The following is a 25792-nucleotide window of genomic DNA, read 5'->3' as shown; positions in this document are numbered from 1 at the left end:
CCAGGATTATTTGATGAATATAAAATGCTAAATAGAGTAGGCTTTTTTGTAATATTATCAATGTCTTCCACTTTTTTATAGAGAGAAAATGAAATGACATGAGACAGAAAATCAGTTTAATAGATCCTTGCTGAATAAAAGTATTAATTTAAAAAAAAAATAAAAAAAATCTTACTGACCCCAAACTTTTGAACAGCAGTGAATTGAAACACCAAACTAAATATGTATGACTGGTTTATTACAGTGCCATACCCATCAGATCTTAAGACAGACATATCACTTTTTTCTTTTTTTTAAATCATCCGAGCCATTCATTCATACACTCTTACAATTTTATTTCTTGTTTTACTGCAAGCCAAGCAAACAGAATACATTATTATTGCTGAGAATGTTGTAGATCACAGACGAAATTTCCCCCCACCTCCAACCCAGAGAAATTACAGTCCATTTGAAACACAGAGCATCCCTGTGAAATCTTGAGATCTTGGTGAATTCAGAATCTGTCGTAAAGCAAGAATGGTGGGAGAACACAATCTCGACAACACTGTTAAAGTGAATTGAGGCATTAAATGTTCCAGACTGATGGATCTACAGTGCAAATGTGACAAGATTTGCCAGAATGAACTGAATGGCTTAGTGACAAACATACAAAGGTACAGTGTGGAAGAATGTTATTGCCTTCTTTATCTGATTGCAATTTCTGCAGCGACAAAAACAAGATGTCAGTGAACACACAAACACTATGGATACATGCAAGACCAGAATGTCTTTAATCAAGTACTTTTTTTCTCTTATCGAACGCTAAATGAACATGGGGAACCTTATTGACTGATTATACAAAACAGTGGAATAGACACACGAACAATTCATGCAAATATATTGCTGTTTACGTATTGGATAAGAAATAACTGCAGAAGAGATGATGTGATTCAGGTTTCCCTTTAAAGATAAAATATGGCTTATATTCTGATAATTAACTCCTCTCGCTTGATTGATTGATATGTCACTAATATCTAAAGCTCCTCACGAATTGAAATGTGTAAAAGGTGTAGTCGGTGTTTTGCTCTAGGTGTGCTCTGTTCTCACCGAAGTAAGTACACGATAAAATAATATCTAAAGCTGCGTGTGCTTGAGATGATTCAGGGAATTACTTCTTCAGCATGTCCTGCAGTGGGCCCGGTAGATACTTCATCATCCTGTCCATGATGTTTTCTTCCTCGTCGTCATCTCCGCAGCCGGAAGGTACTGCTTTCTTTGGACGGGTCAGACTGCCTTCGCTCGCCTGCTCCATCGCCGCCTGTTCCTCCGCTTCGGCCACCTCACGCTTCTTGATGCCATACTGTTACACAAACATAGAGACATTTAACAGTGGAAATAAAAAAGCGATTAAGTTAAAGAAACGAAGGCACAGTTTATATTTGTCTACATAGTTCAATTATGCACTTTTGAGTATTTCGTCAAATGTATCCTAACATTTGAATCATGTGTGATATGATACTGAATGATTACTGTGCTACCATGGTAAAATGCTTATTTAGCCAAAAAGTTGTGTGCATTATTTTCTCGGAGTAATAGTTTTTCACCAAAAAATTTAAATTTTGTCACCCTTGTGTCGTTCCATACCTGTATTTGTCTCCTATGGAACATAATGGACCTTTTTCCACAGACTGTGATGACTTGTTTCCACATTTATTAACATCTTAACAAATCAACAATTTACAGGTGCTGGTCATATCATTAGAATATCATCAAAAAGTTGATTTATTTCACTAATTCCATTCAAAAAGTGAAACTTGTATATTATATTCATTCATTACACACAGACTGATATATTTCAAATGTTTATTTCTCTTAATTTTGATGATTAAAACTGACAACTAAGGAAAATTCCAAATTCAGTATCTCAGAAAATTAGAATATTGTTAAAAGGTTCAATACTGAAGACACCTGGTGCCACACTCTAATCAGCTAATTAACTCAAAACACCTGCAAAGGCCTTTAAATGGTATCTCAGTTTAGTTCTGTAGGCTACACAATCATGGGGAAGACTGCTGACTTGACAGTTGTCCAGAAGACGACCATTGACACCTTGCACAAGGAGGGCAAGACACAAAAGGTCATTGCAAAAGAGGCTGACTGTTCACAGAGCTCTGTGTCCAAGCACATTAAAATAGAGGCGAAGGGAAGGAAAAAATGTGGCAGAAAAAAAAGTGTACAAGCAATAGGGATAACCGCACCCTGGAGAGGATTGTGAAACAAAACCCATTCAAAAATGTGGGGGAGATTCACAAAGAGTGGACTGCAGCTGGAGTCAGTGCTTCAAGAACCACTACGCACAGACGTATGCAAGACATGGGTTTCAGCTGTCGCATTCCTTGTGTCAAGCCACTCTTGAACAACAGACCGCGTCAGAAGCGTCTCGCTTCAAAAAGGACTGGACTGCTGCTGAGTGGTCCAAAGTTATGTTCTCTGATGAAAGTAAATTTTCCATTTCCTTTGGATATCAGGGTCCCAGAGTCTGGAGGAAGAGAGGAGAGGCACACAATCCATGTTGCTTGAGGTCAAGAGTAAAGTTTCCACAGTCCGTGATGGTTTGGGGTGCCATGTCATCTGCTGGTGTTGGTCCACTGTGTTTTCCGAGGTCCAAGGTCAATGCAGCAGTATACCGTGAAGTTTTAGAGCACTTCATGCTTCCTGCTGCTGACCAAATTTATGGAGATGCAGATTTCATTTTCCAACAGGACTTGGCACCTGCACACAGTGCCAAAGCTACCAGTACCTGGTTTAAGGACCATGGTATCCCTGTCCTTAATTGGCCAGCAAACTCGCCTGACCTTAACCCCATAGAAAATCTATTGGGTATTGTGAAGAGGAAAATGCGATATGCCAGACCCAAGAATGCAGAAGAGCTGAAGACCACTATCAGAGCAACCTGGGCTCTCATAACACCTGAGCAGTGCCACAGACTGATCGACTCCATGCCACGCCGCATTGCTGCAGTAATTCAGGCAAAAGGATATATATATATATATATATATATATATATATATATATATATATATATATACACATATATATACATTTTTATAAAACATATATATTTATAACGCAATTCCTTGTTTTTTATTACATTGGCATTAAAGGTGCTGTATGTAGCATTGACACCGAGTGGTTGAACTAGGTATTGCAGTCCAAATTCAAACTATTGGAGAGGGGTTTTTTTTCACCCGGCCCCTCCTCCTCAGACTTGACGCAAACGCAGGTTGCCAGATTGACGACACCAACAGGAACGAGCGCACTTGACGATGAATGAAATGACATTGGCTGTGTTTTCCACCAACTGGCAACCCAGGGTGCCGAAATACAATTGGGTAAACCGACAGTGGGAGGGTTTCACAAACCAAAACAAACAGACATCCCGGCCCAGGACGCACATTTTCAAAGGAGAATAACTGACTGCATCATTGTTTTTCAGATAAACAAGTATGTTAACTTAGCATGTTTCTTAAATATCTGCAAACATATTATGATATTTTTATGCTTTAGTAGAGTCAAAAACTTACATACAGCACCTTTACCAATTACAGAAAATGAATTAATTCAATGGGAACTGAAACTGTTTGGTTAACAATATTCTTCAAAATCTGTACCTTTATGTTCTGCAGAAGAGAGTAAGTTACAAATTTGGATTGACAAGAGTGAATGATGACAGAATTTCCATTTTTGAATGGACTCTTTAACAAGATGAAAAAATATTGATTTGAAATATTGATTTCAGGTATACTGGGGAGCCAATAAGGATGGCTAATGATCCTTTTTTCAAAGAGCAGATGAGACGAAAGCAGAGGCTGTTGGTGTCTCTAACCTTATCTCTGATGCCCTGTCTTATGGATTCCCGCTCTGCTTCCATCTTGGCATGTTTGGCCTTCCTCTCATCCTCTTCCTGTCTGAGAGCTTCCTGTCTCTCCTCTTCCTTCTCTTTTTCTGCTTCAGGGTCTTTATCTTCTTCTCCTCCCAGCATTTTACCAACATCAGGGGGGCCTCCTGCAAACAGAAAAGAGATTACAAACAACTTAAATTGTGTGTGTGTGTTTTTTTAATGATGATTGGATGCAATTACAAAAACTATCTACAATCTATGTACAAACATATTATTTATATTTCCCAACCATACAACAGTTAAGGCCTAGATATTTCCAAATAGTTTAATTAATGCAACAATAAGTGAACATGTAAGCATATAGTATATATTGCACAATGTGTTCAGGCTTGATACACTCAGACTTGCTATGATAAATTATAAGATAAACAAATTATACAAACTTTAAACTTATCACTTTTCAGAAGAAAATGACCAATACACTATTATTTATTTATTTTATTTATTTACTTATTGTTTTCAGAAAGCAGTCTTATGCTCACCAAGGCTACATTTATTTGATCAAAATATAGAAAAAAGAGCAATATTGTGAAATATTATTTAAACTTAAAATACAGTAACTGTTTTCTATTCTAATATATTTGAAAATGTATTTTATTCCTGTAATGGCAAAGCTGAATTTTCAGCATCGTTACTCCAGTCTTTAGTGTCACATGATACTTCAGAAATCATTCCAATTTTCTGATTTGGTGCCCAAGAATTAATGCATTCAAGAATTAATGCAATCCAATTAATGATTGTTGCTAATAAAAGTTTTAATTAACTTAAACTGTTGAATTTTAATGTATATTTGGTGCAAAAAAGCCCAACCAACTCAGCAAAACAAAGTTAACTTATTAAATTCACCACAGCAGGTCAAGTAACCTGGAGGCACACAAACACATCCCAGAGCATCAGAGGAAAATATCAGATGAATTGTCTATCCAACCACTGAAATAAGTCCTGTCCACTGGATTAAACAGTAACGCTGCAGTGCATCACAGCAGGAACAGGAATAATTTATGGGTTGGTCACAATACTGCAGCCTCTGTCCCAGGGAGGCCACACCATGCCTCAACACACTTCCAAAAATATACAGAGGGAATGTCACTTTGCAAAAGTCCTGGACACCATCCTCATGTATCTAGTAGTACACAAAGGACATGACATTCAGATCTCCAAAGACTTCTTCAGCAAAGTCTGGAATGTGAAATGAGGATACAAGGAACAATAATCTGGCTTTGTGTGATATGTGCTACATATCGAAACCCACACACAGATTAATTTCTGTGGTCTGGCTTACACCACCCACTGACACACAAACTCTACACCATCAGAACATTACACCACAAAGTGAAAAATGTTCTAACAAGTACAATATTAAGTAACTCATCAAGAATCCTGTGACTATGCAGAATGGGCTGTTGTTAAAAGAGCCTGGATGTCCAGCATAAACACACACAAAAACAGTAATTTTTCTTAAAAGTGAATTTTGCCTCATTTGCTATATTTTGCAACAGGTCATGTGGGTCAGGTGAATTCACCATGCTGACTAACAGGAAGCTGCTTGGTTTGAAAGTGACTTCTTTGTGAGCTGTGCTTCATACATCACTACACTATTGACAACTTTTTTCCAGCGCTGTTGATGATGGACTGGTTACTTGCAATTGCAATGATGAGGCAGAATATTAGTTCACTGTCAGCAAACATTTTATACAACTGATGTATTTAACCAATTATTTTTAAAGAGATTTGTGCAGCTCAATGAAGAATTGGTCTTGTGCTGAGTGTCCCCTATAGGTGGAATCTTTGTGTGTGTTTCTGAGAATATATGTATATTATCTCTGTGCCTCTCAGTGTCTGTATATGCTCTTGAGTGCCTGTTTATTTTTCAGTGTAGTGTATATATGTGCAAACCATGTTTTTGACTCCTGTGAGTGAATATGGAACATATTTAATCCATAGTTTAACCTTAAATTTTAGCTTCAAGGAGAGTATGGCAACAGCAATCACATAGACATGGTGAAAATTAAAAAATCACCAATCTGGTTTACTTTACAGTGTTAACATATGGTGTTGCATGTGCTCTCCTTTCCGCTTTTTTTTACCTCTCGACAGATGGCATCAAAATGGTTCTCTGTCTGAAACGCCAAACCAAGGCTGCTCATTTTTTCGAGTCTGTGATTGAAGACTCATTGTCACTAATGTATCAGTTTAAATCTTGTGTTTTTAAATATTTATACTTGGGATGGTTAGGGCAGCTGGTACTCTTCACCCTGTCCTCTGTTGCAGTTACTTGCTCTGTGGCCCCGGTCCAGTAGTGACATCAGCTCTTCTACTTTATACACACTCGGGCTCGAGTCTGAAAGCGCTGAAGCAAATATTTGAACTGCATGGCCATTTGGGCTTCCACATCACAGGACCACACCACATCACTCCACACAAACAAGCTTTCTTATACAACATACTGAAAGTGAGAGCTGGTCCAAAAATATACTGTGGTGGTGCCACTGCCCTGAATGATAACATGTGACCCTGGACCACAAAACCAGTCTTAAGTCACTGGGGTATATTTGTAGCAATAGCCAAAAATACATTGTAGGTGTCAAAATTATTGATTTTTCTTTTATGCCAAAAATCATTAGAATATTAAATAAAGATCATGTTCCATGAAGATAATTTGTAAATTTCCTACTGTAAATATATCAAAACTTAATTTTTGATCAGTAATATGCATTGATAAGAACTTCATTTGGACAATTTTAAAGGCGATTTTCTCAATATTTAGATTTGTTTGAACCCTCAGATTCCAGATATTCAAACAATTGTATCTCGGCCAAATATTGTCCTATCCTAACAAACCATACATAAATGGAAAGTATACATATTCAACATTAAGAATAAAAATAAAACTCTAAAAATAAAAACTCACCACCATTACTATTTTCAACGTCAACTTATAACATAACATCATGCACCATGGTATTTATGTGGTATACCGTGGTATTCCATGGCACGTTCCATAAGTAGGGTACACTATAGTGTCACAAGATTTTGCATTAGATTAAAAAACTGGTATATTTACGATATTTATTGTAATTCTATAAAAATGTATATTTAATTGTTATATTACGTTTATGCTTAAACAGCTCAATATTCAACTTGAGTAGAAAAAGAAAAATCCTCAGCCTTATTTTGCACCCCATTCATGGAAGGTGCCGGGACAGCAGAAGTGTATAGAGTACACTATCTGTTAGTGAGCTGCCGCACGCAGGAGATGCTAAACGCCGACTAGTGTTGCTTTAGTTTAGACAGTAGCATACCCTTCTCTCCGATACGTGAAGTTGAACCGTTAACGACTTCCAGGGAGCGCGCACGTGACGAGTGCTGCAGCACTACAGCACTGACTCAAGTCTTTCACTGCAATTTATAATATATACACTCACCTCCCAAAGCTGCCTTCATCAGGAAATTCATGATGGCTTTTCAAGTGTTCCTGTCCTTGTACTTGATAAATGTATGAGACCAGAGATCGTACAACCAGATCTGCAAACAAAATGCACATTGGTTTTAATAATAATAATAATAATAATAATAATAATAATAATAATAATAATAATAATAAAAGCAAAAGTGATGATACTGCAGCTCAATAAAACTGATAATAAAAAAATGCACATGCACAACTTGATCGGAACGTTTTGTCCTTCAGCTCACAGGGTGCAATGTGAAACCAGTTTTGCACGTGTATTTTCTTTCAGCGCTGGTCTTCGAGCGAAATATCAGAGCAAATATCATTCCCATCTTCCACAGTGACAGATCATCAAATCCCTCCGTGCAACTGATGCTGATAGCGACAATCAGGCTGTCACAATAGCAACCCCATTGTGCTGCGCTAATTCAATTCATTTTGCGTTACTGTCTATCACCACCGTGCGTATTTTAGATAGAAATTATACCTATGAACTTCCGGGGGTCAGAGATCCAGAAGGTAACTTTGGACTTATGAACCAATTACTTCCTTAATCCAGGGCAGGACAGTCTATTTAGTCATATGGCCCAAGCTCACTAAGATCAATACAAAGTGTTTTGCGTGAGCAGACGTTCCGACCTCAGTAGTCTTGGTGCATTACCTTAGTTGAACCCCCGCCGCAAAGGCTCGGCAGTATCTAATACACAATATGTTTTCAGCACCACCTTCGCTGGACAGCGCACCTCCAACAGCCGTATGAAATGCGTTATAAATACCTGCTCAGTGTCCGCCAAGGAAGAGAGGTATCGCGCCGATATGGAAGTTGACGTGGGCCAGTTGTGGAGGACGTGTATGATTAACCCGCTATGAGCATCCCTGAATTTCCAGGCGTCTCTTCCTGCTCGCCCAGCGCCTGTCAGAGTGTTGGCCAGGGGAACTGCAGCCGGAACCCAAGACGGTGAAAGCCCTGTGCATCACACACAGCCTTTTTCCATCAAAACATCCCACGTCCCCAGCCGGAGAGAGGAGCAATTGATTGGAGATGCCGGTGGGAAACACGCCTCTGCCAGTGCTTAGCAGCTGATCCTTCCGCTGTAGTGTTGGAAACTTCGCATAACAGATGCTGTCAGACTTGAAAGATGAAAGATGGAAGGATCTTCACCCCTCATGACTTGGCCGTCGGAGTCTCTTAAAAGAAAATGCTGATTCAGAATCTATGGCTCAGACTGGTCTTGCCCTTTACAGGTACAACTTATTCACATTAACCATTGCCCCAATATGCAACGCATTTGGACACTTCTTTTACATCTAAAGGGGATGAATGTGATAACAAAATGAACAATACGCTACAGTTTTGAAAGAAATTTATTCAGCAATAAATTGATCAAAAGTGACAGTGAACATTTATAAAACATCAGATTATAATTTTAAATAAATGCTGTTCTTTTAAACGTTCTGTTCATCAAAGAATCCTGAAAAAAATGTAGGCTATAATGGTTTCCACAAAAAATATTAAGCAGCACAGCTGTTTTCAACATTAATAATAAAAAGAAATCAGTATAGAATGATTTTTGAAAGATCATGTGACACTAAATACAGGATTAATAGATACTAAAAAAAATCAGGATTGAATAAAAAAGTATATTCAAATAGAAAACAGTAATTTTACAGTATCACTGTTTTTACTGTATTTGGTGAGCATATAAGACATCTTTAAAGAAACATTTGAAAATCTCACAGACCCCATAATAACGATGATGATGATAAATGGTAACACAAAAAATTTTGTCCTTCAGCTCACAAGGTGCAATGTGAAACCAGTTTTGCACGTGTATTTTCTTTTCAGCGCTGGTCTTCGAGCGAAATATCAGAGCAAATATCATTCCCATCTTCCACAGTGACAGATCATCAAATCCCTCCGTGCAACTGATGCTGATAGCGACAATCAGGCTGTCACAATAGCAACCCCATTGTGCTGCGCTAATTCAATTCATTTGCGTTACTGTCTATCACCACCGTGCGTATTTTAGATAGAAATTATACCTATGAACTTCCGGGGGTCAGAGATCCAGAAGGTAACTTTGGACTTATGAACCAATGACTTCCTTAATCCAGGGCAGGACAGTCTATTTAGTCATATGGCCAAGCTCACTAAGATCAATACAAAGTGTTTTGCGTGAGCAGACGTTCCGACCTCAGTAGTCTTGATGCATTACCTTAGTTGAACCCCCGCCGCAAAGGCTCGGCAGTATCTAATACACAATATGTTTTCAGCACCACCTTCGCTGGACAGCGCACCTCCAACAGCCGTATGAAATGCGTTATAAATACCTGCTCAGTGTCCGCCAAGGAAGAGAGGTATCGCGCCGATATGGAAGTTGACGTGGGCCAGTTGTGGAGGACGTGTATGATTAACCCGCTATGAGCATCCCTGATTTCCAGGCGTCTCTTCCTGCTCGCCCAGCGCCTGTCAGAGTGTTGGCCAGGGGAACTGCAGCCGGAACCCAAGACGGTGAAAGCCCATCACACACAGCCTTTTTCCATCAAAACATCCCACGTCCCCAGCCGGTGAGAGGAGCAATTGATTGGAGGTGCCGGTGGGAAACACGCCTCTGCCAGTGCTTAAGGACTTGCTTAGCAGCTGATCCTTCCGCTGTAGTGTTGGAAACTTCGCATAAACAGATGCTGTCAGACTTGAAAGATGAAAGATGGAAGGATCTTCACCCCTCATGACTTGGCCGTCGGAGTCTCTTAAAAGAAAATGCTGATTCAGAATCTATGGCTCAGACTGGTCTTGCCCCTTTACAGGTACAACTTATTCACATTAACCATTGCCCCAATATGCAACGCATTTGGACACTTCTTTTACATCTAAAGGGGATGAATGTGATAACAAAATGAACAATACGCTACAGTTTTGAAAGAAATTTATTCAGCAATAAATTGATCAAAAGTGACAGTGAACATTTATAAAACATCAGATTATAATTTTAAATAAATGCTGTTCTTTTAAACGTTCTGTTCATCAAAGAATCCTGAAAAAAATGTAGGCTATAATGGTTTCCACAAAAAATATTAAGCAGCACAGCTGTTTTCAACATTAATAATAAAAAGAAATCAGTATAGAATGATTTTTGAAAGATCATGTGACACTAAATACAGGATTAATAGATACTAAAAAAAAAATCAGGATTGAATAAAAAAAGTATATTCAAATAGAAAAACAGTAATTTTACAGTATCACTGTTTTTACTGTATTTGGTGAGCATATAAGACATCTTTAAAGAAACATTTGAAAATCTCACAGACCCCATAATAACGATGATGATGATAAATGGTAACACAAAAAAAATGTATTACACACACACACATCCTGTTTTTATTCTCCTAGGACACCGGTATGAATATGAACTTATGAAAACTGATTTCATACATCCATGTAAGCTGCACTGAAAAAGTTGGAAAGAAAACAAGTTATTTCTGAGAAAAGCACTAGTATCATAATTTGGACAATTCATTTAATATGTGCAGAAATAAACACTTACAATGATCATAAACTTTTTTTCAACATAAAAATATGTATAAATGCCTGATTTAGATGGCATTTTGTTATGTCAGCTTTACCCATTTACCAATTACTTTAAATGTGAATTGAAAAATTGAATACATGAGGTCACCCTTCCCATTCTAAAAATAGCTAAAGACAGGCATTTATATTCATGCCAGTAGGTGCTTTTTATCCAAAGCATCTTGCAGTAGACGTAACTAATTAAAGAGGCAGATCCATTACATTTAAGCATATAGAAATTGTGATTTTTCAAGATGTTTATGCAAGAAGCTATTTGACACCAGGAAGAATCAATATCCAGTAAGACTGTGGGGACATAGTCACCTTTTAGTTGAGGACACAACATGACTCTGCATGATTCAAACACAGCCTCGCTCTTAGGGCAACACTGCAGTGCGCAAAGATTTCCCTACAGTCATAACACCTCCCTGTTGCTGTAAAATTGGGCTAATGCAACTGACCCATAAAAAGGTTTAGTATTCTGATGTTCTCTCTGGTAAGAAGAGACTGTATGTTTACCAAACTGAGAGTTACAAACCCAAATGAAAGTATTTCTTCAGTATGTTGTAGCTAAAAAGCGTACATCAGTAGAAGCAGTACAGCTTCTCTTTTTCAAATAAGCAACCAACTACTTTCCTTCATTTCTTTTGTCACAGATAAATTCCCACGTGTGAATTTGATGAAAGGACGAGTGGGTCATTAAATAAAGCACTGAACAGAAAGGCCCACTGAGATCATCAGTTGCATTTATCATGCATGTAGATCAATACTGAAGGAACGAGAGAGACAGACAGACAGAGAGAGAGAGAGAGAGAGAGAGAGAGAGAGAGAGAGAGAGAGAGAGAGAGAGAGAGAGAGAGAGAGAGAGAGAGAGAGAGAGGAAGGATGTTTTATGGTCCAACTAATTCTGCTGAACTTTTCATTCTGCAAGCATTTATCTCTTCTGGACAGCAGCCAAATGGGAAACACTGATTTATTCTTTCTTGGCACAGAGAGCTGAGTGGACAAAAAGAGGAGAGGGCAGGGAGAGGAGAGCAGAGGAGAGACTCTGATTATTGAAGAACTGAAGGCAAAGAATAGGAGAAAGAGAGAAATATGTTTGAAATGTCTTGTAAACACCTCGCACAGATCATATTCATCTCTGCCATCTCCGTTCCACTGGGTAGAGCATCCCTGAAGAGTTATTTGTGGCAGTCCCCATGTACTCTTGTCAGAACAAGTTAAACAGAGCTCAGCAAAGTAGGGAGGGACGGAATGAGGAAAGACTGATGAATGAACTGGTTTAAGTCCAAAACATGATGACGTCAAAATAAACCTGTACTTATTTCAAGAGTGACTAACTAAATATCTATTCAATTAGTCACTATAGTTTACTTATTCGTTATATACTGTTACTTATTCATTTGCTGGTGATTTTCCCAACATTGACAATGTGGAAGTAACCTTTTTATTCATATTGTATTATTATTTAATTAGAAAGTAGTCATTATGACTCTAATAATTCTGAAACTACTAGTGGCAAATTAATATTTAATATTTATATTATAATATTAATATTTATATTAATATTTTGAAATACTTACTAGTCAGAAGTGAATACAACAAATACAAGCCCTCTATCAATAATAATGCTTTCTCTGGTGTAAAAGTCATCTTGTTTTAATTAGGAGAGAAGTATGCATAGATCAAGCCCCGTTTTTAAGCAAAAACAGTTCTAAACAAATATGTTGGTGAATTCTAATGTGAGAGGACAAGCAGGGCAAGGACTGGAGCAAGCATTAATATGGACTCATATTTTGGCCAGAACCGACGGTTTAAAGTTAAATGCCTTAACGATGGATTTTGCTCTTTGGTGGAATTTACAAAATCTCATTCTGACGGCACCCATTCACTTGAGAGGATCCATTGGTGAGCAAGTGATGTAATGCTAAATTTCTCCAAATCTGTGTCAATGAAGACACAAACTCATCTTGAGGAAATGTCCATAAATTTTGACTTTTGAGTGAACTATTCCTTTAAGGCAAGACACCACAGGTACACCTAAAAAACAAACAAACAAACAAACAAAAAAACACTAGATCGTTTTGTATTAAAAGTTTTCTTAAATGTTATTATTAAATATGCAAATAAGGCATCATATAATTGCATGTAATTATTACTAATTAACTAATAATTTGCATACATTTTCATAGCAGAAATTTCATCAGTGGATAATTTTTTTTTAATGTTTAAAGAGATGATTTTGAACACATTTATTTTTAGCACGCTGTAAATCTGAAAACATTGTCAACTGTGGTAACTAACTAAATAAATATGTACCATGTTTTTAGGAATAAAATGTAATATAAACCAGGCAAATTATATATTCCTATAGTATGTAAGTGCTACAGAAGTGGAGATCTCCGTGCACGAAAAATGGCCTTTTAACACGTGTTGTAGTTAAATGTATGGACGTCAATAGATAAAGTGTAATAAAATAAACACTTAAATGTGTATTTTTGGATGTTTTCTTTGCAGGTAGGTTACCAGTTACTATTGAGGTTATCAAGTGACAGATCACCTCATTAAGTCTGTAGTTCGTTAGTCTTTGTTCGGTGCTTGTGTTTGCTTTAAAAGTGCCCTTCCCTTCACTCACGTTTCACTGCGACACGCTGGGTCAAGATTACTCCGTTATACCTCCCACTCGCTCCCATCCACGCCTCGGGTTTTTTACCAAATGCGCAGTTTGCGGAACGGAGCCACTTTTGATTATGCAACGTGGTCCACTTTCACGTACATCATGCCAGTGCCACTGCAATGCAGCATCGACCGCACTGCTGCTGCTGTTCTGCAGTAGTACTACTGGCACGCGATCATCTCGCGGTATTGAGTAGGCGTGACTGTATTGGGTATTGAGTATTGATAAAGAGTGATGCAGCATTTGTTAACTGATTTGATTGGTCTGGGTGTGTTCGCTAATGTGGGCAAGGCAAGCCTGGATGGGAATGGGAATGAACACTTTTACTTATAATTCTTATATATTCATAAGAAACTACTGAACATCTAAATGTAAGATATCAGAAACTGATTTATATAATATTGCAAGAATTTAAGTTTAAATTACAGTAATATTTAGTTGAATGTGTTTTAGTATGGAAGGTTTCTGTTTAAAGTTATATCCATGGTAATGTCATAGGGCTATATCAGAAAGTAAACCAAGGTCACAGTGCTCAAGGGATTTGTTATTGATTGCGCTGATGGAGATTTCAGTGAAAAATAAATATAAAAATTTAAAACAAACAGTATTAAATAAATACACTTTAATTTTCAGTATTCAATTATTTTAAGGTACAATATTTTTGAAAAAAAAAAAAAAAAAAAAAAAAAAAAAAAAAAATTAAACCACAGTTAATACTAATCCCTATCAGTAGGTAGCAGCAGTGAGCTATGACGCGCCTTCAGCGCCAACAGAAACAGAGAAAGAATCTTCTCAGCAGTGCTATGGTCGGTTAGCATTAACACCCGATTAATCTGCTTCTGTTGGTGATTTATTAAGTATATCAGCATTCGTATATTCGATTCTATAACACCTGTTATCACGCAAGGGAATGTACTACAGATACTCGTGTCAAACGTAAGTAATGTGCTAACATAGCTTGCTAGCATTCCTTGGGTCAGCAGCTGAGTGTGTAAACAGCACACATGAAACTTTTCGCCACGTTACCTTCAAAGTTGACTCATTTGCCGTTTATTAATGACTTTATTCCACAGCTCATCTGACTTTCATGTGTAATCAGTATTTAAATAAGGGTGATAGAAATATTGTATTATTGTGAATGTAGTATTTTATTAAACGATGATATATACATGACACGTGTGTGTGAGCAAAAAAGAAAAATAAGACAAATCTGCAAACGTTTCACAGGCATTTGACGAACAGAAATGAAATAACGAGTCCTTGAACAAAACGAGGTTCAATATCAAAAGTTGCTGTGAATATCTTGTGTGTTCTCCAGCTGTTTAAGTACTACAGTGGATCTCATCCTCATGTACTGCACCAGATTTGCCAGTTTTTGCCACTGCTAGGACGGTGTCTCACAGACATAGCAGTTTATTGCTCTGGCCACATCTGCAGCAGGACTGTAGCATGTTCACACAGGTGACCAGGAACACTACGCATCTTGTTTTTCCGAGTCAGTAGAAAAGTCTCTTTAATTTCTTAAGTTATTATAACTGGTCTGGAGTCTAAATTGTCTGGCGCCTGTAAACTGTAAGTGTCTTAAGGACTGTTTCACAGGTGCATCTGCAATAGTTTTTCTTGGTTCATTTAACAAGCATGAAAAATATTGTTAAAGCGCCTTTCCAGTAAAGATCTGTAAATCTTATTTAGATTGTACAAGATTATCTTTAAAATACATTATGCTGAAAAAGGGGTGTTGTTTTAGGTGTCAGAATTAGGCACAGCAGGGGCGTTTCTTTTTTTTTTGCTGACATTGTTAGACACCCCGGTTTCACAGACAGGGCTTAAGTCTAGTCCTGGACTAAAATGCAAGTCTGAGCTGTTTCAGCTGATAGAAACTTGCACTGATTGGTCTTAAAATTTGTCAGTGCCCTTGTTTTGTCTCAAGAACAACAACAGTAATGTTTTTTTTTTTCTAAGGCATGTGTATGAAAATTACTTAAATGTCCTAATTGAACTATGGCCTGATTTTGATCCGATTTGTGAAACCAGGCCATAATGTTTAAACTGTAGGCCTTGAATAAACGCAGGTAAGACCTGAGTTTATGATAATCCAGCTGCTGATGGATCTGTCTTTTGGACAGATGTCTTGTTTGGTAAGATTGTAACTCACCTGCTGGTTGGTTAAAAGCTTTAAATGCTTTCTGGTAGGAAACCGGTATTATATTGCACATGATCACTCATTCATTCAGTGCTGTTGGCTTTGGTCATGTGGTGTCTCTAATTCTGCCAGTAGATGTCAGTATTTTCCTTTGTTTTGATGGGCCTAGTTTCCTCTGACAAGGATGTGCCTCAGGTTTAGATGCTTGTCTGTATTATTGCGAACTATCACAGTATCAGTGATACAGCTTCAGTAATAGACTGCATGCAGTAGCTCTGTCTGTTTGTCTCACCTCAGGCTGAAGCTCTTGTTCTGATCAGTGTGTTGTAAGTGTGTCTTCTTTATGTGCAGTTCTTCCTTGCTCACCCTTTTCATGGGTATGCATTCTTCAAAACTCACACTGTTAGGAAATAGTAATGTGCTGTTATTTCTAGATCTAAATTAAGGAGCACTGACACTGATATGGCATAGATATTCAGATAAATATTTAGTCTACACTATCAAAAGAAGAAAAAAAAATAAGACGGTCTTGGGAAGATCTGGTGCAGCAGCTTTACTAATGTCTTATAAGCTTCCTTATAAGTGATGATTTCTTGCAGCTGTTGCATTATCAATAACCTCCCCGTGCAGATCATATAAGATACATCCATGTCATTGTGACGCTTAGATTCGGCTTTAGGTATCATGTAACAGTTGAAATGCAAACAGACACAGATCCTTGTCCACCACACTTAAGTTTAATGCTCAGCACACAACACACCCTGTTGCTGTACCTGCTCCGTCACTCTGAGTGTGGAGGTCACAAGTTAAGAATATGTGGCTCTTTTTTTAGAGAACAATCACAGATGACAGTTTGATTAAATTAGTTTTTTCATTGTATGGTTGATGTTGCAAAAGCATAGGCATGACTTGCATTTGTCAGCAAGTCAGAATATTATATTAATAAATTAGTTTTATGTAAATACAAAAACATACATTATATGCATATATCAATATATTTTACATAATTATTAACATGATTACTGTAATATTCTAATAAAAAATAATACTAATTAATATTTTCAGACCTGTCTTGGGTCAGGAATATCACTGAAAATATACTTTCAAAATTCCTATTTTTTTTTGTAATGTTTGATACTGTATAATTTAATCTAGTTAATCATTCCGTTTAGTTTTTTTTTTTTGTAGAAAATTTATTTCAGTTACTTAAAAAAAATGCTTCAAGGGCAAAAATATCGCCATTTATTGATATTTGGTTGATGGTGAATTGTTTCATTGCGACGTAATTAAATGAAAAGAATAATTTATGATACATTAAACTGGCTATACTTTGAAAATATGAATTGTCGTCAAATAAAGTTGTTGTTAGTTACCTTTTATGTCATTGCATATCAGCATAGTTTTGTCAGCAAGTTACAATATTACGTTTATTAGAGTAATACAAAAACATACAGTAAATGCGTTAATAAATTGAACATATATATTTATTTCTATTCCTATTACAATTAACAAACATTAATTCATATGATTGAGCCCTGTCTTGAGTAAAAAATACAGCTGAAAAAAAATCCCTAAAAGTTACTCTTTTTATTTGTAATGTCCGATACTGTATATATTAATATAGATATTATCTAATCATTCTAATTATTCAGGAAATTATGGAAAATGTATTTCAATTATTTGATTAAAATATTTTATATAAAAAGCTGACAACTAATGTATTTTTGGCTAAAAATCAAGCTTAAAGTGCCTGGGAAAATAAGTTTCCAGGTGTAATTTAGCTACTGAATGTGTTACAGTGGGGAAATTATTTATTTGATCCCCTGCTGATTTTGTAAGTTTGCCCACTTACAAAGAAATTAAGGGTCTGTAATTTTTATGGTAGGTTTATTTTATTGTATAGAGACAGAATATCAACCAAAAAAATCCAGAAAAAACACATTATATAAAGGTTAGAAATTGATTTGCATTTTAGTGAGTGAAATAAGTATTTGATCCCCAAGCAAACATTACTTAGTACTTGGTGCAGAAACCCTTGTTGGCAAGCACAATGGTAAGACCTTTTTTTTGTTTGTTTACCAGGTTTGCACACATCTCAGGAGGGATTTTGGTCCACTCCTCTTTACAGATCCTCTCTAAATTTTTAAGGTTTCTTGGCTGTCGTTTGGCAACTCGAAGTTTCAGCTCCCTCCACAGATTTTCAATAGGATTGAGGTCTGGAGACTGGCTAGGTCACTCCATGACCTTAATGTGCTGCTTCTTGATCCACTCTTTTGTAGGGCTGGGTATCGATTCAGATGTCTCGATTCGATTCAATTTCGATTCACAAGCTTTTGATTCGATTTTTTTTAAAATTTATTTTTGATTACATTCAGTGAATATAGTTTTAATACAAATGCTATTGATATTTCTAAAAAAGGAACATTAAACATCATTTTACAAATGGTGAATTTATAAAAAGAAATTAAGAGCCACAGGCCTGTATTTTAAACCTTTTCTTTTTTTTGTTTTTAAACAATAATAGGGCCATATAAAACAATAAAAAAAAAACATTTAATAATATTAATACAAAAAACAATTTAATTTATCCTAATCAAATGAAAAACCTTTTATTTTTTGGCAAACAAAGTGCTGCACAACAAAGGTTTACTGTTAAAATTAAAAAGAAAACAAGTGTGTTTTATTCCAATAAAAAAAAAAGATTTATTATTATTAATAGTAGTAGTAGCATTGTTCTTACATTGAGTCTTAAAGCTGAATAGAATAAATTTCTTCACGTGAAACTAAACTTTTATTTTGACGGGTTGCCGTGAGGAACTTGCAGCTGCTGTGTATGTGATATGACGGTAGTTTTGTTAGATTAAATGGTAAAATGCTAACGAAGGGACTCTCAAAGCAGCTGGGGATGAAATTCGTGTATTCATATCATCATAGTGAGACGACAGAGGCTGAAAACACCGCAAGCATCGTCCACGCTTGTGTAAACAAAACAGTGCCTTGCACCATTCATTCATTCATTCATTCATTGCTGAAATTACAGCTCGGAAACCTTACGCAACATCAGCAAGATTTACAGCAAACTCTACCATAACACTGCAACGAAGCTGTTAATGGAGCTAGACAAACACGGAATACGACGACCAGGCCCTAGCTCCCCGGCCTCACCTGAGTGGACTTACCGCCTTAGGAGACAGCGGAAATGGTGCGCACGGAAACAGAAATGTGGTAAACATGGGGGAGCGCGAATGACACACAAGCAGAACTGCACAATGTTATCAACTGTACACAGAACAGCCACCCGAGGGGTTCTTCATCATTGAAGGGGATTTTAATCAAAACAAATCTCAGGAAAATAATGCCAAAGTTTCACCACAACATAGCTCTGCCTACAAGGGGAGAGAACACACTGGACCATGTTTACACCAACACACGCAGTGCTTACAAAGCTGTGCCCCACCCCCGTCTTGGCCATTCAGACCATATCTCTGTGCTGCTATTCCCCACTAACAAACCACTGCAGAAACCTGAGAAGCTGTCCACCAAAAACATCAGAGTATGGACAGAAGAAGCAAGCTCAGCTCTTCAAGACTGCTTCGATTGTACCAACTGGGTTGTTTTTAAAGAGGCTTCTACACACAATGATACATTAACCTAGAGGAGTATGCATCTTCCGTCACTGGATTCATCAGTAAATGTGTGGATGATGTGGTGCCTACTAGGACTATTACTGTACGACCCAACCAGCGGCCCTGGCTGAATGCTAAAGTCCATCCACTACTCAAAGCCTGAGACGAAGCCTTTAGAGCAGGCGACAAGGTGGCACTCAGGACTGCTAGGATCAACCTCACCTGTGGCATCAAAGAAGCCAAGAAATCCCATGCCTCTAAAATAAAACAGCATTTTAACTGCAATCGGTATGTGAAAAGGCATCCAATGTGTAACAGACTACAGGCATAAAAACCATCTTGCCTCTACAAATCTTTGCCAGACACATTGAATGAGTTCTATTCACGATTTGAAGGAACTAACCCCAGGAAGGTGGTCAAGTCTACCCCCCACCACCAGGTGATAATGTACTGTCTGTTTTCTCAAGTGATGTCAGGAAGACCCTCCTCAGGGTGAACCCTCGCAAAGCTGCCGGACCAGATGCATTCCCAGGCGTGTCTTCAAGGAATGTGCCCTCCAACTGACTGATGTTTTTACAGACATTTTTAACATTCCCCTTAAGCAGGCGGTCGTCCCAATGTGCTTCAAATCCACCTCCATCACCCCAGTGACAAACCCTCCCACTGTAACATGCCCAAATGACTATCGGCCTATTGCACTCACCCCAGTGATTATGAAGTGCTTTGAAAGATTGGTCATGACTCATCTCAAAGAACTTATCCCACCCACTCTGGACCTGCAAAAATATGCATACAGACACAACCGCTGCACAGATGATGCCATTGCATTCACAATTCACCAGGCCCTTTCACATCTAGAAAACAAGAACTTGTATGTCAGAATGCTGTTCATTGACTTTAGTTCAGCATTTAATACAATCTTCCCACAAACACTAATCAAAATAGCCCATTACCCTGAGCACTGGTGCATCACAAGGCTGTGTACTGAGTCCACTGTCATACACCTTGCTGAGTCATGACTGCATTGCTGAACACCAATGCAACAGCATTGTAAAATTCGCAGATGATACCTCAGTTATGGGGTTCATCAGCAATGATGATGAGACAGCATACAGGGATGAAGTGAACCAACTCCTAGCCTGGTGTGACTACAACAATCTCTCTTTGAATGTCAACAAGACAAAAGAGATGAAAACAAAACAAAGACTCAAAAAAGCCCAACACCAGCCTTTATCCATCAATGGCACTGATATTGAAACAACACAAAGCTTCAAATTCCTGGGACTGCACATCTCCAATGACTTCACATGGTCACTAAACACCTCCTCCATAGTAAAGAAGGCCCAACAGCGCCTATATTTTCTGAGAAGGCTGAATAAAGCAGGCATGACCCCCTCTATCCTCACGACTTTCTACAGATGTGTCATTGAGAGTGTACTAACCAGCTGTATCACAGTGTGGTATGGAAATTGCTTAGCATCTGACAGGAAAGCCCTACAACAGATAGTGAAGATGGCACAGCACATCACCGGGAACTGTCTTCCTGCCATCGGAGATATCTACAGCACCAGGTGTGTGAAGAGGGCAGCCTCCATCATGAAGGATCCTTCTCACCCTTCCCACACTTTGTTCATGCCTCTCCCATCTGGAAGGAGACTGAGAAGCATTCAGACCAGATCTTCCAGACTCAAAAACTGTTTCTTCCCACAAACAATCAGACTTCTCAACAGATAGACTGATGTGCATCTATATCTCACCCCAGGAACCAGCCCTACTCCTTTGTTGCCTTGGCAGTATGTTCCGGGTCATTGTCATGCTGGAAGACCCATCCATGACCCCTCTTCAGTGTTCTGGCTGAGGGAAGGAGGTTCTCGTTCAAGATTTTACAGTACATGGCCCCGTTCATTTGCCCCTCAGTGCGCTGAAGTCATCCTGTACCCTTAGAAAACAGCACACAAGCTTAATGTTTCCACCTCCGTGCTTGACTGTAGGGATGGTGTTCTTGGGTTAAATACAGCATTTCTCTCCATTCAAACACGACGAGTCGAGTTAATGCTAAAGAGCTAAATTTTGGTCTCATCTGACCACAGCACTTTCTCCCAAGGCTTCTCTGAATCATTTAGATGTTCTTTGGCAAACTTTAAAGGAACACTCCGACTTTTTGGGACTTTAGCTTATTCACAGTATCCCCCAGATTTAGATAAGTCCATACATACCTTTTTCATTTCTGTGCGTTCTGTAAGTGTTATTTGACGCACCCACCGCTAGCCTAGCTTAGCACAAAGACTGGATGTAAATGGATAATGCTAGCATAGTAATCCCAATAAGTGACAAAATAATGCAAACATTTTCCTATTTACATGTTGTGATCTGTATAGTCACAGCGTGTACAAATAACAAGGCTATATGAGACAGAGACCATTTTTAATCGTATAAATACTGGGAACTATATTCTCACTATGCGTAGGAGCACAGCTTACGTTACTTGGGCGGAGTGGCTACTTGGGCGGAGTGATTAGCGCAGCACACGAGACGCGCCGTGGTGAGGAGCAGAGAGTTCGCTCAGAGTTGGAGTAATAGAGTCAGCAATTACTAGATAGTACATTTATAGTGTACAGTCATGGGTGTTCGCTGTATTGTAAAGAGCTGCGACAATAAACAGGGGGAGACTAGGTAATACTATGATGTTTCATAGAATTCCAACCAAAAACGCTGACCTGATGAATCGATGGCTACTTGTTCTGGGTATAGTTCCAAACACACCTGTAAACACCATCACGAAGTATTTCGTTTGCTCTGAACATTTTACTGTAGACGACTATTTTGAAAAAATGCAAGTTGCCACACGGACCATGAAACGTGTGTTAAAGGATACAGCCATCCCATCGATAATAAAGACAGGACAAATTGGATCACCTGTTGCTGCGGAAAGTGTTCCGTTATGTTTTGAGATGACTAACATTAGCCATACTGTAACAGTGCCATGCTAATGTAATATAACCTTAGTAGTGACACTATTACGTGAATAGGGGCTCCATGTATCCCCTTTATTGTTATTATTGTGTTGTCGTGAACACACTGTATCGCTCAATAACAAATGAGCGGCGCTAAATGTAACTCTCAGGACTAATACATTCAACTTGCTAATGAATTGGAGGGGGATGGGCAGTTTTCTTTTTGGAGAAAATGTTTGTGAAATAGTAGGCTAACGTTACTGTCTGTGGGTTCATTGTGCAAAAACTATTTGCCTTTTGCTATTACTTTCCCCCATATTCTTGGCTATTGTAATGCAATTATCTAACATTACTGTATTATATGCTGTTGAATATATTTGGTCAGCTGTAATAAATTGCATTTCAAATATATCAATTCCTGTAATAATTCTTTATACATTTTCTGGGATAATTATTAATCAGGATGAGATGAGTGTTCTACAGCACTTTGTAACTCCTCGTCTGTGTATCCTGGCTCAAAACTATATGGTTCTGGATCTTGGTTTGATACACAGTAAAATTACTCTGAGTCTGACAATTCCTCAAAGACAGCCATGATCACGAGTCACGGCTAGCTAGTTAGTCACGTTTGTTTTGTTTACGGAACCATCAACAGGGCGTCTCGTGTGCTGCGCTAATCACTCTAATCACTCCGCCCAAGTAACGTAAGCTGTGCTCCTACGCCTAGTGAGAATATAGTTCCCAGTATTTATACGATTAAAAATGGTCTCTGTCTCATATAGCCTTGTTATTTGTACACGCTGTGACTATACAGATCACAACATGTAAATAGGAAAATGTTTGCATTATTTTGTCACTTATTGGGATTACTATGCTAGCATTATCCATTCACATCCAGTCTTTGTGCTAAGCTAGGCTAGCGGTCGGTGCGTCAAATAACACTTACAGAACGCACAGAAATGAAAAAGGTATGTATGGACTTATCTAACTCTGGGGGATACTGTGAATAAGCTAAAGTCCCAAAAAGTCGGAGTGTTCCTTTAAATGTGCCTGTACATGTGCCTTCTTGAGCAGGGGGACCTTGCGGGCGCTGCAGGATTTCAGTCCATTGCGGCGTAGTGTGTTACCATTGTTTTGCTTGGTGACTGTGGTCCCAACTGCCTTAAGATTATTAACAAGCTCCTACCATGTTGTTCTGGGCTGATTCCTCACCTTTCTAATGATCATCCTTACCCCATGAGGTGAGATCTTGCACGGAGCTCCAGACCGATGCCCATTTTATCTCTTAAAATAAACCTATCATAAAAATTACAGACCCTTCATTTCTTTGTAAGTGGGAACACTTACAAAATCAGCAGGGGATCGAATAAATATTTTCCCCCACTGTATATCAGAATTGTGAAGGTATTTAATGTTGAAAGTGTGTTGTGCAATTACAGTAATGTACAAAGGATGTACACATGTTTCTGATTAATCTGCTAAAAGGAAGATGTCTATTATTGCAAAGAAGGATGTTTCTGTGTACACATGCTTGCCAACTGTTGTGTGTTTGCCCCTCTACCTTAAAACACTTAACTTTAAACTCCTTCCTGGTGTGGAGAGGATGCAGGGGGCGGAGACACAACCAGCTTGCCTTTCTTATAGACAACCAATCAGTGCGCAAGAGCTGTTCTGACCCCGCCCCCTGGGCGGGTTCTGCCAGAGCTGCTTTGTGTGATGCATGCAGTGGGCCGCTGTTCTCCTCTTTTTTGCTTTAATGGCTGTCAGAGACACCAAATAAAGGGAGAGCAGCTAGAAAGGGGCTCTGTTTGATTCAGAAATTAGCGGAAAAGAAAACACTGCACACACCATGATGCCAGGACATGCTAGAAACCCACATGTGAGTCAGATGCTATTTTGTCATTTGGTTTTCCTCATTCCTTCTGTCTCCTTCCATCCTTCTCCCTCCCCCGTTTGTAATGTTTAGGGTGCAGCTAGAGTCTTGTGATGCCTTTTAGCCGGGATGATGATTTCTCAGTATCCTGATGTGGACACTTGGTATTAGAAACGTGACTACTGGTTTTTATTTTTATGTGGACAGAAACACAGAGGCTGTGGGACAGTTGGGCAGTGCCCTCTAGTGCAGCCCTCTAGTACATGGTAGGACAGCTGTGAGAGTGATGAAGGTTTCCCAGAAGGCCTAGCACTGCCTTAAACGATGCCATATGCTGTTGTAACCTCATTTTTGGTGGAAGCGTGGGAGTTGGCCCTGAAGATGTTCTGTAAACAGCTCTTGCTAAAAGAGCACAAACACTGTTCTGTCTGAGACCTTGTTCATGTCAAACCACGAGAGTAAAATCACGTCTGAGTGAATCTGTGAGGAGTCTTTGAGTAAAAGGTCTCACATAAATGTTTAAATAATGTCAGGTTAAGATTACAGCACATTTGCACTATACCCTTGTAAGTTTGTTGCCTGTAAGAAAAAAAAAGAAAGAAATGCTGTTCTTTTTAAAAAAAAAAAAAAAAATGAATCCTGAAAAAAAAAAAAAAAAAAAAAAAAAAAAAAAAAAAAAAAAAATATATATATATATATATATATATATATATATATATATATATATATATATATATATATATATATATATCACGGCTTCCACAAAACATATAAACATAACACAAAACATTTCTTTGTGAAACTGAAATATAACTATAATTATATACTAATATAGCACTTACCACTTATTGCTCTTTTGTTGGTTTTGATTGCTACTATTGTCCTTATTTGTAAGTCGCTTTGTATAACAGCATCTGCTAAATGACAACATGTAAATTAAATGTAAATAATAAATCTAAATTGACATTTTAAAACAAGCCCCAAATCAAATAAATAACACAAATAAAATAAATCTCTTCACATAAACAAAATAAGGCTTTGTCTGTGCTCTTTCCATTTAAAATTAGAGGCAACCACTGCATTTTAATCATTATCCAAACAAAGATGCTGCATACATGCAATAAATTAGATTGTATAATTTAGAAAATTTGAAGCAAAAACAATGGTTTAACTTCAGTTTTGTGAAACTATACATAAAAATATCTGCATGAAACTTCAGCAGATGAGCTGAACTAGACGCAGATTCACTCTCTGCCAGCAGGTAGCGCTTAAAGCGTTTCCTTGGTTTCTGCTGTAAACGAAGCAGAACTGCACTTATGAATATGCATTATACGGAGGCAAGATGAAAAGAAAAAATACCATCTAAACTTTTAGACAGTAAATTCCCTTCAGACATACATTCATATAAACTCCTACAACTAAAAGAATCGTGATTTGTTTAGCTTCTCAATCGATTTGAATCCTTATATATTTGAATCGATTTTCAACAGGCTCGCAATTAATCGTTACATCCCTAATATTGTTGTTTTTTTTATCATGAAATGCAGCCTTAGGGACTTA

At 37.9% G+C, this 25792-nt stretch overlaps 2 protein-coding genes across 11 annotated transcripts in view; one reads left to right on the top strand and one right to left on the bottom strand.

The window, feature by feature from the left end:
- Positions 1-314: 314 nt before the first annotated feature.
- On the bottom strand, positions 315-9778 carry LOC109072040 (complexin-2-like). Of its 6 annotated transcripts, none has more exons than XM_042726341.1 (4): positions 9723-9778; positions 7366-7465; positions 3866-4044; positions 315-1339 (listed from the first exon to the last, which is right to left on the bottom strand). In XM_042726341.1, exons 2-4 carry the CDS (start codon positions 7394-7396, stop codon positions 1148-1150), a joined length of 402 nt encoding a protein of 133 aa, XP_042582275.1. In that variant the 5' UTR covers positions 7397-7465; positions 9723-9778; the 3' UTR covers positions 315-1147. The 6 variants fall into 6 exon arrangements, with proteins under 6 accessions (XP_042582275.1, XP_042582548.1, XP_042582212.1 ...); XM_042726614.1 differs by lacking the exon at positions 9723-9778 and adding an exon at positions 9435-9454; XM_042726278.1 differs by lacking the exon at positions 9723-9778 and adding an exon at positions 8168-8559.
- Positions 9779-10154: 376 nt separating this feature from the next.
- Positions 10155-25792, top strand: part of LOC109090651 (bifunctional UDP-N-acetylglucosamine 2-epimerase/N-acetylmannosamine kinase-like) — a 29146-nt gene continuing 13508 nt past the window's right edge. For 2 of the 5 annotated variants that reach the window (XM_042726113.1, XM_042726176.1), the window contains exon 1: positions 14392-14572. Coding sequence is in view for 3 of the 5 variants with exons in the window: in XM_042725954.1 (XP_042581888.1) it covers positions 10170-10199 (30 nt within the window). In the remaining 2 variants the exon portion in view is untranslated. Of the gene's footprint in view, positions 10200-14391; positions 14573-23809; positions 24239-25792 lie in introns of those variants that run through there. The other 3 variants (XM_042725954.1, XM_042725869.1, XM_042726038.1) reach the window with 3 other exon arrangements.

The sequence above is a fragment of the Cyprinus carpio genome, chromosome A1, assembly GCF_018340385.1.
Source record: "Cyprinus carpio isolate SPL01 chromosome A1, ASM1834038v1, whole genome shotgun sequence".
In the NCBI taxonomy this organism is placed as follows: domain Eukaryota; kingdom Metazoa; phylum Chordata; class Actinopteri; order Cypriniformes; family Cyprinidae; genus Cyprinus; species Cyprinus carpio.
This window is presented reverse-complemented; position numbering and strand designations above follow the sequence as displayed.